The sequence below is a fragment of the Somniosus microcephalus genome, chromosome 3, assembly GCF_052327205.1.
Source record: "Somniosus microcephalus isolate GS21.2 chromosome 3, FLI_Smic_1.0, whole genome shotgun sequence".
In the NCBI taxonomy this organism is placed as follows: domain Eukaryota; kingdom Metazoa; phylum Chordata; class Chondrichthyes; order Squaliformes; family Somniosidae; genus Somniosus; species Somniosus microcephalus.
Genome location: NC_140989.1, coordinates 341,720,058 through 341,735,060, shown reverse-complemented (window position 1 = coordinate 341,735,060; position 15,003 = coordinate 341,720,058). Strand labels below are relative to the sequence as shown.

Genomic DNA, 15,003 nt, shown 5'->3' with positions numbered 1-15,003 from the left:
CTTCTAGGGAATACAACCCTAATTTGTGTAACCTCTCCTCGTAATTTAACATGGTTGATATGTACCAACTACACTAAATATGGTTAGATTTCACAACTGCTATGAATAGGTGTATTGTACTTATTCCAAATTAAACTTTTAGATAACGATGTTACTGATAAATCTCAGTCATTAAACTGAATATTAAGCATGATACTTACAATAGGAATGTGTTTACTGGTACTATTTTAGTCCACACCAATGTGCTTGTACAAGTTAATATACTTGAACAAATGTATTTTAGATTATCTTAAACCTACTAAGATATCCTATTAATGAGATATTTTCACAGTCAACTCAAGTGTAAAGTATTCCATTTCAATTGTAAAGTATTCCATTACCACTTCAATTTGTGTATTTAAAGGAAAGAAGATGCTTCTGGAAAACTAGCCAGACAGGCAGACATACAAGCACCCCCCACACACACAAGCACCCCATACACATGCTCCACATACACATGCACCCACACCCACACCCCATTGGTTTATTGACTGGTAAATCCTTACTACCTTCCTGCTATAGTAGCACCACCTGAGATACGGAGGCCATTGAGTAATTGCTCTTCTTGTTTTCCATCTCATCTTTTAATGAGTGTGTCTGCCTTAAAGCTGTAGCCTTGACCTTGGTCCCTTCATTCTGAATTAAAGAATTTTTATCACTTCCAGGAGGGAAAAAAATAAAACTCCAGAGGTGTAACCCATTAGAGTATAAAGTCTTTTATTTTACCAGCCAAGGACAACAATAATCACAATTGCAGAACTCTTGATAACAGAGGATCTTCACAAAGCTAACTACAGCTCCACTTTCTGTAAGCTGTCTGACAAGACTGGATCAAATTGCACATTGCAAAGTTCTCTACGGTAGACAGGATCAAATTACACATTCCAGACAAACTGTTTGGTCCCCTTGGAGGACAAGATACACCCATCAGAAATCTGATCCAACCCACTTGTGTTGCAAATAAACACAAGCTAGAATCCTTAAAGTCTCAGTCTGCTGACAGGCCTTGGTTTAGTATCTCATCTGAAGAATAGCACATCCAAAAATGCAGCACTCCTCCAGTTTTGTAGGCAAACACAGCAACCAAGTTGTGTGCAGCAAAGTGCCACGAAGAGCAGAGATGAGTGATTGGTTATGGGATGAATGTTGACCAGGAGAATGCCCTGCTACAAAAAACAATATTGGATCTTTTACACCCAACCCAGCAAGCAGAACCTCAGTTTTTGCATTTCATCTGAAAGTTGACACCGCTGACCAATCAGTACTCCTCAATATGCTCAAAGTCAGCTAAGTGTCTTTATAGCTAACACTTGGTCCATGTGATTCCCTGGACTCGTTTCAATGGCCTGAGTGGGGTGGTGGGAAAGGAATTTTCCAGAGTATTTTTTTCCCTTATTGGCCCTGGGTTTTGCAGGAGAGTCCATGGCTGCGGGATGGGTGGGAAGTGTTTAAGTCAAGATGCTCCTGCCATCATGAGGTGTGGGTTGGGGGGCAGATTTGATGGACCAGGATTTCTTGCCTGTCAATTATTATTTTTATGTTTGTGAGGGCGTGGGAGTTGGAGGGAAGGGGGTGATGCACTTTATATATAAAATTTTGCCCTTTTTTTAAACTGAGGGAGACAGTTTGATAAAAGTTAAAAAAAATCAATGAATTCGGCAAGATGGCTTCACTTGGTCTGAGCGCGAAGCGCGGCTGTCAGCGGCGAGGAAACTTGCCACCGTGCGCACGCGCGGCGCAGTGTAACGGCTCCCGGCGCGAGCGGCCGGTTTGAAGTTGCCGCGGGCGCCCAAGGAGGGCGTTTCCGCTCCTGCGCAGTGGCTCTGCCCCCCTTTGCCGACACATCAGCGGTTGCGACAGGAAGGAAAATGGAAACCACTGCCGGCGGCGGCGGCGGCGGCAGCAGCGCGACCGGCAAATCGCCCCGTCCCCACCCACTCTCTAAGGACGTGCTGGGTTTGGATGACGACGACGATGATGAGGAAGAGGACGACGACTTGGAGGTGTTCAGTAAGGTGAGTCCCTGCCGCTTTCACGGGGTTTTCGTGAGTTGGTGCCGCCGGGCTCTGGAGCGCTACGGAGCTGCTTCTCGGGTCAACACCTCGCCTTAAAGTTTGTGGCGGCGGCGGTGGTGGCTCCACCCCGCCCCACAGGTTGCGCTTCGACCGCCCGGGCTGCTACTGCACACTTCAGACGATCTGTGGCAATTCTGCTTGGGCAACTCTTCCCCCCCAGAGTTTGCCGGGAGCCTAAAGCAGTGATTTACACTCTCGGCTCTCCACTGAAGGCTCAAAACTCAAAGCAGATTGATTGTTTTTTTTTGCGTCAGCCAGTGCCTCAGTGGGTAGCACTCTCGCCTCTTGAGTTCAGAAGGTTGTGGGTTCAAGTCCCACTCCAGAGACTTGAGCACAGAAAGCTAGGCTGACACTCCAGTGCAGTGCTGAGGGAGTGCAGCACTGTCGGAGGTGTTCTCTTTTGGATGAGACATTAAACCGAGGCCCCTTCTCTCTCAGGTGGACGTAAAGGGTCCTGCAGCACTATTTTGAAGTAGAGTAGGGGATTTCTCCCTGGTGTCCCGGCCAATATTTATCCCTCAATCAACATAGCAGAAACAGATTATTTGGTCATTATCACATTGCAGTTTGTGGGAGCTTGCTGTGCCCAAATTGGCTGCCGTGTTTCCTACATTACAACCGTGTCTAAAGTTCAAAAAGTACTTCATTGGCTGTAAAGCACTTTGGAATGTCCGGTGATCGTGAAAAGTGCAATATAAATGCAAGTCTTTCTGTTTTGTTTCAAGTGCACAGTTTTTCAACTCGGATGCAGATTTAAAGTGCATCTGGTGAAGTTCAAGGTTTGAATGTTTCCCAGTTGCGGGGAGAGAGTTGGTGTCCGTATTTGCCAGCATTTTACATACAGCTATTTGGACATCATCACTTGGGGTGAATTCAGGCCCAGATTGGCTTCCCCCTGAAAGGGTGTTTGATTCTTGGGAATTTGTTTTTTTTTAAAAGGAAAGGGTGTTGTTGCACTGGGGAAATCCCCTGATTTCCCTTATGGCCTCTGTGCCCTTGGTGAAGCTTACATAGTTTTGGCAACTGGATTGGCTTGTAGTTGTAAACAAGATTAAAAAGTCAAGTGACCTAATCTCACAGCCCATGTCACATCACATTTTGAATAATTTCCATATCTTAAACAAATTTGCAGTACTGTATATGCAGAATAAGTACTTTCACTCTGCACTACTTTTGAAATTTTGTGTGAGTGTTTGCTTATGTCTGAGATAAGGTACCTGGCATTGCCATCGTTGTGTGCAAGGGTGTGTTTGTATTGAAACTTCAGGTTGGAGCAAATAAATTTTCCCTTCACAGCAATTCTAACTTCATTCTGGAATCGAGACACAACCCAACTCTACCAGAAGTCATGTGGGCCTGTGCTGCAGGAATTAGCTTCATACTTGTCTGGAGTATAATTCCAGTGCTGTGTCAAACCAAAGTGTTTGGGTGGACCCTTGGCACATGTAAACCTATCTGGTGTTGATTTCATAGACGAATACAGCACCAAAATAGGCTATTTGATCCATTGGTCTGTTCCACTATTTTTCTGCACAGCAACCACTCAGTCCCCCCCCCCTTAAATATTTTTTATTTTTCAAGCAAATGTCTAATTCACTCTTAAAATAATTTAATGAGTCTACTTCATAATAGCTTGACAGAATTTCATATTCATGTGTAAAGGAACTTTTGCTAAACTCCCCTTTTGTGAGTCTCTTAAATTTGTGCCTTCCTGTTACTGACCAGTGGAAACAATTTCTCACTATTTACCTTAATGTAATCCTTAAATGTGTATTGTAGACTTTTAGATTTTAATCAGTAGACTAGGAACCCTGAACAGTCATGTGAGCGCACTGGGTAGAAGAATTGCAAAGCCATGCAGTATAAATGAAGTAGTTCCTGGCTGGAATCGATTTTGCAGCGACTGTTATCCGACAAGTAGCTGCATTATAAATGCACCATAAGTTTGCCAACTCTAATCTGTTTTTAAAAAAAAAATCCATACCTTTTCAATAACCAAATCATAACAACAACTTGCATTTGTATAGCACTTTTAATGTAGTAAAACTTCCCAAGGCACTTCACAGGAGCGTTATCAAACAAAATTTGACACTGAGCCACAAGATTAGGACAGCTTGGTCAAATAGGTAGGTTTTAAGGAGTGTCTTAAAGGAAGAGAGAGGCAGAGGTTTAGGGAGTTAATTCCAGAGCATGGGGCCTATGCAGCTGAAGGCACAGCCACCAGTGGTGGAGTGATGAAAGTCGGGATGTGCAAGAGGCCAGAATGGGAGGAGCGCAGAGATCTCAGTGGGTTGTAGGCCTGGAGGAGGTTACAGAGATGGGATGGGATGGGGTGAGGAAATGGTGGGATTTGAAAACGTGGATGAGATTTTTAAATCGAGGTGTTGCCGGACCGGGAGCCAATGTAGGTCAGCAAGCACGGATGAAACCTGAACGGGACGTGGTGCGAGTTAGGATATGGGCAGCAGAGTTTTGGATGAGCTCAAGTTTACAGGCTGGCCAGGAGAGCATTGGAATAGTCAAGTCTAGAGGTAACAAAGTCATGGATGAGAGTTTCAACAGCAGACGAGCTGAGGCAAGGGCAGAGACGAGCGATATTAGGGATGTGAAAGTAGGCGGTCTTGGTGATGGAGAGGATTATGGGGTTGGAAGCTTGCGAACGGTCTGGTTCAGCCTCGGACAGTTGCACATGAGAGACTGGAGTCGATAGCACCGCATCTTATTATAGGAACCTCAGTGTTTTCAGTTCTGTAGATTGAAACTGAGATTTCTCAGGAAATTTTAACTAAATTATTGGCCCAGAAATTCGGGCCTCCACAGGTGAGTACGTGCAGTGTACTCACCCGTAGGCCCGACGAAAGTGCCGCTTTCGTGCATGCGCGGAAAACTGGAACTTCCATTCCCTTAAAGGAAGGGGTTCACAGGTTGAACGCGTGCGCCGGAGAGGCAGCGCATGCGCCTGGAACTTACCCTCCCGGAGAAACCTGCAAAAAAAAAGTAAGTCTCCAGCAGTTACACTTTTAAAAAGCAGTCGCAAAGCCTGCTTTTAACAGGGTAAGTGGTGAATTAATTAAATTAAAACATTTTTTCCACAGGTTTATTATTTTTAAATACTTTAAAGAAAGTTAAGTTTATTTTTAGCCCTGTTAGAAACTGTAATTAATTTTTTCAAAAATTTAAATTGTTGTTTAAAAGTTATTTTATGTAATTTATAGTTATTTTAAAAATGTGATTTTTAAATTTTTTTATTAGGTTTTAGTTATGTTTTGGGGCTGATTTGTATTTATAGTTTTGACAGCTCTTCCTGTCAAATTTATGAATGGGCATTCCCTGCTACCATTGGCTCTCCATGGCCCATGTGATCCCAGGGGACGCTTCGAACTAACTGCGCCCCTGGGATACGCAAGCACTGCGCGCCGGCAGTTGGAGGAGGCCCAGGATCGGAATCCCACGCGGGGCCCACCGCTCAACGGCCAGCGCGCTAGGTAAGTGCAGGTCAGAGGCTTGCACCCGCGGGAATCCTCCGACCCGAGTTTCTGGGCCATTATATTTTTACCCTATATAATTTAGTTGTAGTTCATTGTAACACATTGCATGTGTGAGACTGTTTCACAACATGATCTGTTAACCAATGTTTGCCAATACTTGATACTAGTGATATTTTTAGTCCTTCAGTTTGCTACAGTATGGTAGAATTGATGACATCATTCTGCCTCTGACTGTTTATAATTTGAATAGCTGAAACTGTCTTACCAGATTTGAGAAGTTCATGTTGCCAACTGTTAGTGTATAGTGTCATGTTTTTGAAAGGAAATTTATCTTCTGATTGCTGAATATAATCCTAAATATTGTAGAGATACATTTACTGATCACTCTTGTTTTTATGTTTTCTGCTTTTAAAACCGATTAAAAGAAAGCTGGCAAGTTTGAATAAGATTTTGTACAGATGTTATTTCTTATCATCCTGATATCATGAACGTCTGCTTCAGTAATAGATGTAGGTGGTGGGCTTTCGACAAGTTTGGTTAATTAATTCATCTGCAAAGTGTGATTTGCCATTATTTAGTCTTTTAAGATTGTTTTAATTTTTGCTAAGTAACTATTTAATAAGTCGCCTTGAAATTAAAAATAAAATGCTGGATTGTTCAATTTTATAATGGTTTGTCACAAACAAACATACAAAATAGTCATAGAAATATGGCCACCTGAATTTAATTTGCATATTTTGCATTTAATTTGCTCTAAATTCTGTTGCAACACATTTAGGCAGCGGTCTTTTTAAAAAAATATTAGTGATGTAACTAAATCCCAGGGGAACAGAAACTGAGAAAAATTAAGAAGTTGAGTTACTGGAACCATCCTCCTCATGCTTATCAACTTTGATGCCAGTATATAAGTTAGAAGAATATTTTAGGATAAAGGCTAGTGGCTTAATCTGTGAATATTTATATGAATAACATGGGTAAATTTAAAAAAAAAAAAAAAAAAAAAAATGAAATGCAAGGAGCAGTTGGTCCGATCCAGATTATAATCTTTGCTGTATTTCTACGGACATATACACATACAGGAAACTTTGGTTTATCCAGAAGTTGTATGTCCGGAAACCTCGATCTAACGGCAGAAATCAGCAGCTGTTTTGTTAGGTTTTTTTTCTCTGTTTAAAAAAAAATGCTAGGAGAAGAAAAAAAAGTCAGTCTCTGGAAAGCCTCTCTGAAGCTGTTGCAAAGCTACAGAGACGCTTCCAAGGTACGGGCCGACTGTTTACAAGCTGTTGCTAAGCAACAGTGTTTGTTGTCAGATACTGAGATGAAAAGCTCCGTATCCTTCAACATTAGCGCTGGTCTGTCAGGAAGTTTTCATAGATCGGCATCACGCCGGTCCCGTCGGTGCCAGATATCGCGAAGTTTCCTGTACAATGTTATTTCAGCTACTGACCTCAATAATATTACAAGATTCAGTTATTATTGTATTCGTTTCTGGACTATAATAGGCCCATAGTAAAAAAAATTGCATTTATATAGTGTCTTTTGTATTCTCCGGCTATACCAAAGTGCTTCACAGCCACTGAATTAGTTTTGACGTGTAGTTACTGTTATTTAGACAAATATGACAGCCAGTTTGCGCACAAGATTCCACAAACAGCAGTGAGATAAATGACCAGCTAATTTGTTAAAATAATGTTTGTTGAGTGATTAAAAATTGGCCAAAGCAGTGGGAGCATGCCCGTACTCCTCTTCAAATAGTGCCTTGGGAATCTACTTGAGCAGACAGGTTGGGCCTTGGTTTAACATCTCATCCAGAAGACGGTACCTATATAAGAACATAAGAAATAGGAGCAGGAGTAGGCCAATTGGCCCCTCGAGCCTGCTCCGCCATTCAATAAGATCATGGCTGATCTGATCCTAACCGCCAATCTACTATCACAGAACCATCTCCTGAATCTAACAGAATTAGACACACACAAAATAGGAGCAGGATCAGGCTACACGGCCCCTGGGCCCGCTCCGCTACCCACAGGGCCATGTCCAATCCGAACCTAGACTCATGTCCAAATTCCTGCCCGCTCCCCGTAACCCTTAATTCCCTTTACTTCTAGGAAACTCTCTATTTCTGTTTTAAATTTATGTAATGATGTAACTTCTACAGCTTTTTGGGGCAGCATATTCCATGGACCTACCACCCTCTGTGAAGTAGTTCCTCCTCATCTCAGTTTTGAAAGAGCAGCCCCTTATTCTAAGACTATGCCCCCTAGTTCTAGTTTCACCCATCATCGGGAGCATCCTCCCCGCATCCACCCGATCCAACCCCTTCACAATCTGATTGAAACTTCTGATTCATAGATGAGAAAGCTATTGCCAAGCCAAGCTGACATATTTAAAGAGAGACAAGAGCAAGAATGAGCAGTATGAATAAAACTGAGAGATCGGTAAGGGAAACATTCCTCCAACTCAACTCTCACCCACTTCTTCTTGGCCCCACCCCAACATTTAAAATACTTGGTCCATTAAGTCCCTGCTGTACTTGCTCGTGGCTGTTTAGGGTCTGCTCTGGACTCTGTCCCACATGGTTCCAGTTTCTCCTTCAACCCTGCTTGAAACTTTAAAAAGAACCTGAACAATTGGACCCTGGTTGCTTCAGATCATCCTCCCGTTGCTGCCCTGCTTGCTCCAAAATTTACAAAGCTGGCGCAGATGTGAATCCTAGCACTCGGCAGTTTTTTTTCCTCATTCAGCTCCTGGTGTTTGGGTATTTTTTTAGTGTTGCTCCCATTGTTTCTCATTTTAAGTATAATTTTGCTGCTTCCTTTTCACTCCCACGTCTGGTGCATGTTTCATTTAAGCACAACTCTGCTGTCTCTTTTTCAAGTCTTGTTGCCAGTGTTTCTGTTTCTTTTAATCTATTTCCCACTCTAGTGATTTTTAAAATATCTATATAACTCTCATTAGTTGTATTTTTCAGTCAAGCTTTGGATGTTTTTTTCTAAATCATACAGCACAGAAGGAGGCCACTCGGTCCATCATGCCTGTGCCAGCTTTTTGAAAGAGCTATCCAACCCTGCTCTTTCCCCATAGCCCTTTTTTGTTGTTTTCTTATTTTTTTTTAGTCCGGCTGCTGGTTTTGTACTTTTTTTTTGTCAAAGCCCACACTCCTTTACGCTTCCTAGGACTTTCCTGTGCTTGTATATTATTTTCTTCCATTCTCTTTATTGCTCAGACTTCACCCACTAACCTCTTCTGTACTCCACACCACCAATTTCTCTGAAACTTCTTGTTTTCCTCCTCAATCCTTTCAACACTCCCTGTACTTTAAACTCCACTGCGACCTCTTTCCCACTCACTGCCAGTAACCCTGCCAAGGCTGTTTCTTCCTTTTTCTTCCCTAGTGTTTCATATCTCCCAACTCTTTAAATAGGATCGCCAATGTCCCAGGCTGTCTTGGAGTCTTCAGATTTAAAGATTAATCTTGCGGACACTGCGGTGAGCAACCTAGAAAAAAATCATAACTGGTCAAAATATGTTTTTAATTTTCTTTGAACACTTTTCCCTGGCATTGCACCATAAGTCAGAGAATATGGTTACTCTTATCTGTCTTTGCTGTCCTTGTGTCGCTGCTTCACCCTCTGTCTCTGTTTCTGTCCCTGACTTTCTCTTCTGCTTTTATCCTCTTAACTCTGTTTGCTTCTTTCTCTGTCTTTTTCTTTCGGTTGGGAGATGGTGGGTAATGTGGCGAGGAAAGGAGCCCTCACTGACTGCAGGCTGCATTTGGGATGGAGAGTGCAGTGAAAATGTGACCATCCGTAGCTCTCTTCCCCTCCCCTAAATCACACGTGCTTTTCCCCCACCCCCTTGCTCCCATCATGTCCTCTAATCATTTTCCCACTACCCCTTCCACTTCCTTGTTATGACTACAGGAAACTTTGTGCTATCCGGCACCGACGGGACCGAGCTGTTGCCGTTCCCTCAAAACTGCCGGACACTCCAGCGCTAATGTTGAAACATATGGAGATTTTCAGCGCCGTGTGAATCAACAAACCCTGTTGCTTAGCAACAGCTTCTAAATAGTCGGCAAGCGTCTCTGTAGCGTCTCTAGCTGAAGCTGTTGCTTAGCTACAGACCTTGCAGAGCTTGACTGTTGAGAAAAAAGAAACGAAAAGAAAAAAAAAACGGCTCCTGATTTTTGCCGGTGGCTCGAGCTTGCCGGACATTTAGCCTCCGGATAACAAAGTTTCCTGTACTACCCCAACCACTTTGCCTTTTCAACTATCTACTTAACCTCCAATCAATTTGCTCTACTATCACTCACCTCACCCTTAATCCTCCATCCATTCCTCCCCTACACTCCACTCATTTGCCATAAAGGTGAGGTCAGAGGACCCCTCATCCTGTTTTCCTTCCCTTCCCCACTCTCTCTCCCTTTGTACAGGTATTGGTTATCCTCAAAGATGCTCTGTTTGCTTTCAAAATTCTTTTTTTTAGGAAAAAATAAATCAATTTAGAATGAGGAAAGAAATTGCCTTAAGCTTATGCATAGTCGTCCCACCTAGCAAGCCAGTTGTCCTAAAGTTCAGAAAGCATATTTCAGCATGCCCTCCCCATGGAACTTTTTTCGTCTTGTATTCCAAGGTTTCTAACGGTACTTACAGGTTTTACAGTTAGTGTTAAATAAATGTGTTTTAGCATTACAGCATTTAATTACTGTATTGTGATATGGACAATTGCTGCACAAATGAGAAGTTGACTGTTTAACTCGCATTTAATTTGTCAGTCCAATTTGCTGTTCATGCAACTTTGCTCACTTTTAAATCAAATTTTACATACTCTTTAGCACACGCAACAGAAATTGGCAGCAGAGTTTTGTTACCACTCATCTCCGGCTGCATGAAGCCAGAGGCCTTGAGATTCTTTTCTTATTACATGAATCTCTAATTGTTGAGATTTTGGTTTTCATGAGGTGTCTATTGTGCCAGTGTGTCAAATTCTGAGGCCTCTAACTGTACTAAATTTTAGTCACAAAGTACTCCAGGAAATATGCTGTCTTTCTCTGTATATTTCTTCTTTAGCAGGTGAAGTTAAAGCTACTTTTACAAAACGGAAAGCAAATGTGGAACAAATCAGTTCAAAAATGATTTAAGCCAACAACTCATTCAGTTTAAAAAGATTTCAATCTAATTCCCTGACATTAACTGTAATATGCTTAATGCTTTTTTAATTTTTACTTTTCCTAGCCCAAGTTCTCTGACATGCAAATTACTTTTTCATTTCTGCTAATACTTAATCAAATTCCATCCAATTCTGTTGATAAGCTATTATGACAGTTATCTCTCAGTAGTCTTTGTGTATTAAGCTTGTGTATTAAGCCTGTAATCCAGATATGAGTCAGCAGGATGAATAAATGATTTTTCAGTTATGTTATTGTAGGTTAAGACTGGAAAGTCTTCAGCTACACTGCATGTCTGCTTCAGTAATTTAGTTTTAATTCTTTGAAACCCTTTTTATAGTACAGGAAACTCTCGTTTAAACGGCACCTAAATATCCGGAATTCTCTTAACCGGCAAAATTCTCACTCCGCAAACAACACCTCAATAACCGGCAATGTTGCCGAGTCCCAGTCTCCTGCGGTGGCTGAATTAGTCAGTGGGAGTAGTTCTCCAAACTGCCACTACTCGGCTTCTTGGCGCTGTCGGAAGTCGGAACACCTCAATACCCCTGTAACAGGAGTCTGACTCTACCGCACTGCCGCTAGTCTCTTCTGATCCGCCATTTTACAGGGGTACTGTGTGTCTCCCACGCTGCTGGTAGTCATTGCATTGCATTACCCTCAACTGGCAGTACTGTACTTAATCAAGCATCTTCCACCATCCATTTAACACAACATTCTGTAGGTGAGTACCCAATTACTGTATACTGCACATTCCTTGATTTTTTAAAATTTTTGTTTGTTAAAAATAGCCTCGGTAGATAACCCTCTCCATCATCCGGAATTTTTAATCAACCGGCAACACGCCGGTCCCGTCAGTGCCGGATACCAAAGAGTTTCCTGTAGATGTAGGAACTCATTGTTTCAGACTTGTGTGTTTTTAAAACCCTTCATAGTATCACCCCTTTACCTCTGCAATCTCCTCCAGCCCCACAAACCTCCTTCTCCTCCCCCCCCGCGAACACTCCACTCCTCCTCTGTGGCCTTTTGTGCACCCCCCTCGCATCACCATTAGCGTTTTAACACACCAATTCTAAGTCTTGTTTTTCCTGTATGCTTCCAATTATGAGAAGTTTGTTGTAATTTCACTTATTGCAATTCCCACTTGGATGCAACTGGCGCAAAAAAAATCCCACTTTAACAAGATTTGTCACCTTTTGAACCTGAGGCTTTCACCTCTCGATCTGATCGAGTTTGGTGGTCGACGTGCCTAAGACCCAGTTTTACCTGGTATATCCCCCTGTATATTAGTGTTGAGTAGGAGGAATGAAAGTCGAATTTCCAGATGGCTCAACAAAAAAATGCCATGACTTGACGCTGCGGAAGCAAGTGGATGTTTTGATCCGTTTGAAGGAATTGCGCATTCACAAGATATTTGTACAGAATCTTAGCATTTCTGAATCTAGGGTTTTTAGAATTCTGAAAAGAAAAGCAGGCATCTTGAAGGACTGGGATAGAAATGAGAACTGGGATAGGAAACAGTAGCGTGAAAGTAAGATGGCCGATGTTGATAAAGTGCTGCCTAGGTAGCTTTAATCAGAAAAGAGCTCATAAAATCCTGCTTTCTGAAAGCTAAAGCTAATGAGCTTGCCAAAGAATTCTGAGTGGAAAGCTTTGAAGCATCAAATGGATTCCTCTGCTGCTGGAAAATGAGACATAACCTTGCACGCAAAGGGGCGTGGTGAAAAAGGAGACTCCCGTTGAGGTTGATTAAGGGATTCCCAGTAGTTTGAGTGAGACAGAGTTCCATCTTTCTGTTTCAGTGGATGATGACCTTGACATCTGCAGAGAGAAGGCTGATGCAGAAATTGTTTCTTTGAAAGAAACCGAGCCGCAGGGTATGTAAATGAAGATGTGGCATAGCTGAAAATTCCCGGTTTGAGAGGTAGATTCTGCGGTTTGTGTCGATTCATCAAGTCATAAGATAGTGAAATGTTTGATGAATTTTATGCACTGGAAGGGAAAATGTGGAGGTTGATTACTTCTGATCTCCACTAAAAAAAATTCACTATTCTTTGCAGCATAAGAAATTTCAGGAGATATGAGCATTTTTAACTTTTACAATGTTGTACTCTTTACTATTTTAACATCGTGAGGTGTTGTACAAATTCTTTACTGCATAAAAGAAACTCGTGAGATTTGAGCATTTATAAAAAAAAAAAAAATTTTTTAATGTTGATGCTGCATTCACCCTTATAAGATTCTTATTATCAGTTCTGCAGAAGCGTTTTGACCTGAAACGTTAACTCTGTTTCTCTCTCCACGGATGTTGCCTGGCCTGCTGAGTTTTTCCAGCTTTTTCTGTTGTTATTTCACCCTTATAAAATGTTGTACAGAATTTAGGCAAATAAAGGTTGTTAGGCACCAGACCAGTTTTGATTTTTGTTGTTTCATGCTGTATAGAAATTCCCATTTTATTGTAATTTGCAAGACGTTCCGAGAGTTTGCAATTAAGCGGGCTCCACTGTAATTCAACACAGGCTGGGGGAAGAAACTGGAACTCTGACAGAGTTACGACATTTAAGCAACTAGTAGATATTGGTGGATTTTTTTCCATGGCCATGGAATCTTCCTAAACTCCGCTATCATTTTTCTTCTTTCCTGGCCTACGGTGGTGGTGCATGTACATGTAAAGAAAATTAATAGTGTGTTTTCTGTAACTTTTAATCATACAAATATAGACCATTATGTTGAAATAAATGTTTCTCTTAATGGTTACAAACCTTCACAAACTTGGGAAATATTGCTGCCAAATGTACAGATGTGAACATATTAGGAATGAACAATGTAGGGTACAGAACTGGGCAGGAGCAACACGGAATACAGAGCGAGCCAAGAATCTAGACACTATCGATTGATACACTAAACAATAATGCTAATGTTAGAAAATGTGTTCTTTGAGTTCATTAGGCACTCTTGTACTGTTAAAACCTTGTACTGTAGCAGTGTAATGCAGAGGTACAAGCTGAAACTGGTATCAAATGACCTTCAGCTGGGGTTCTTCCACCTCCTCCTGGCTTTTATGTACTTAGTCCTGGCAGAAGACAAGTAGCTGGTACGTCCAAATGAATGAGGCAGATGGAAGTGGGAGCCATGAATGGTGTATTGAGGTGGAAGTGTCTAGATCCTCATAGAAATAAAAACCTCAACAGCCTGAGATTCCAGACAAACTGTTGTCTGTTCCCTTCAGAATTATATCAAAAATGTGGTGGAATTGCCCCTTTTTTGATGGCAACAAATTCTATTTAGAGAAAAGTTTCCACATTGAAACTGAAGCTGCAAATCTCTTGGCGTCAACAGGATTTCTCTCGGGATTTAAGTAGCCCCATTTTACATAGAGCATCCAGGGTCCAGTATGCAGTCTTTCACTTGGCCCAGCATATGTGTATCTCCCCTTGGATTGCCAATTCACTGGGCTGTTCTCTTTCACCATAATTTCAGTTGTACTGTTTTCAGGGGATGCACGGGCGCGTATTGGGGGGGCTGTTCCAGTGCTGATGTTTGTGGTTTAAATCAAGTTCAAAATGATTCTCAAACCATCCATACTTCATTCAATGGCATGCCTTATTTATTGTAAAATTCACAGATGGGGGAGAGAGAGCAATTCTCATGCCTCGGAGTCAGGTCATAGCCTCAAGAACGCACTCCAGGAACTTGAGCATGCAATCTCAGCTGACATACCAGTGCAATACTGAGGGAGTGCTGTAGAGTCGGGGATGTCGTTTTTGGATGAGACGTTAAACTGAAGTCCCATCTACTTCATTTCTTTGTGTGTAAATTAACTGTTTCATTTCCCTACGTTACACTTCAAAAATACTTAATTCGCTGTAAAGCGTTTTAGGACACCCTGAAGTCGTGGAAAGGGGCTATATAAATGCAAGTTCTCATCGCATTTAAAAAGTACTTGGCTATGCACTTGAAGTGCCGTAACCTACAAGACTATGGACTAGGAGCTGGAAAGTGGGATTAGGCTGGAGAGCTCTTTTTCGGCCGGTACGGACACGATTGGCTGAATGGCTGCCTCCTGTGCTGTAAATTTCTATGAACATATTCTGAAGCTTTTGAGTTGCACGTTCCCAAAACTACATTGCATTGACGTGAAAGTGACAATATAACTACACACTTTATTTCATCAATGTTGTGCCCAGAGAATGGTGAATGAGAAAGGGACAAATGCTGTTGCAAGGGCATG

General features: G+C 41.9%; 1 protein-coding gene across 4 annotated transcripts in view; it reads left to right on the top strand.

Annotated features, from left to right (window-relative positions):
• The first annotated feature begins 1,668 nt into the window (after positions 1-1,668).
• The window catches only part of snx7 (sorting nexin 7), a 74,705-nt gene continuing 61,370 nt past the window's right edge, over positions 1,669-15,003 (top strand). Inside the window, exon 1 of one of the 4 annotated variants that reach the window (XM_085983264.1) lies at positions 1,669-2,054. In XM_085983264.1, the coding sequence (XP_085839390.1) occupies positions 1,908-2,054 (147 nt within the window). In that variant the 5' untranslated portion in view covers positions 1,669-1,907. Of the gene's footprint in view, positions 2,055-12,626; positions 12,650-15,003 lie in introns of those variants that run through there. The other 3 variants (XM_085983265.1, XM_085983266.1, XM_085983268.1) reach the window with 3 other exon arrangements.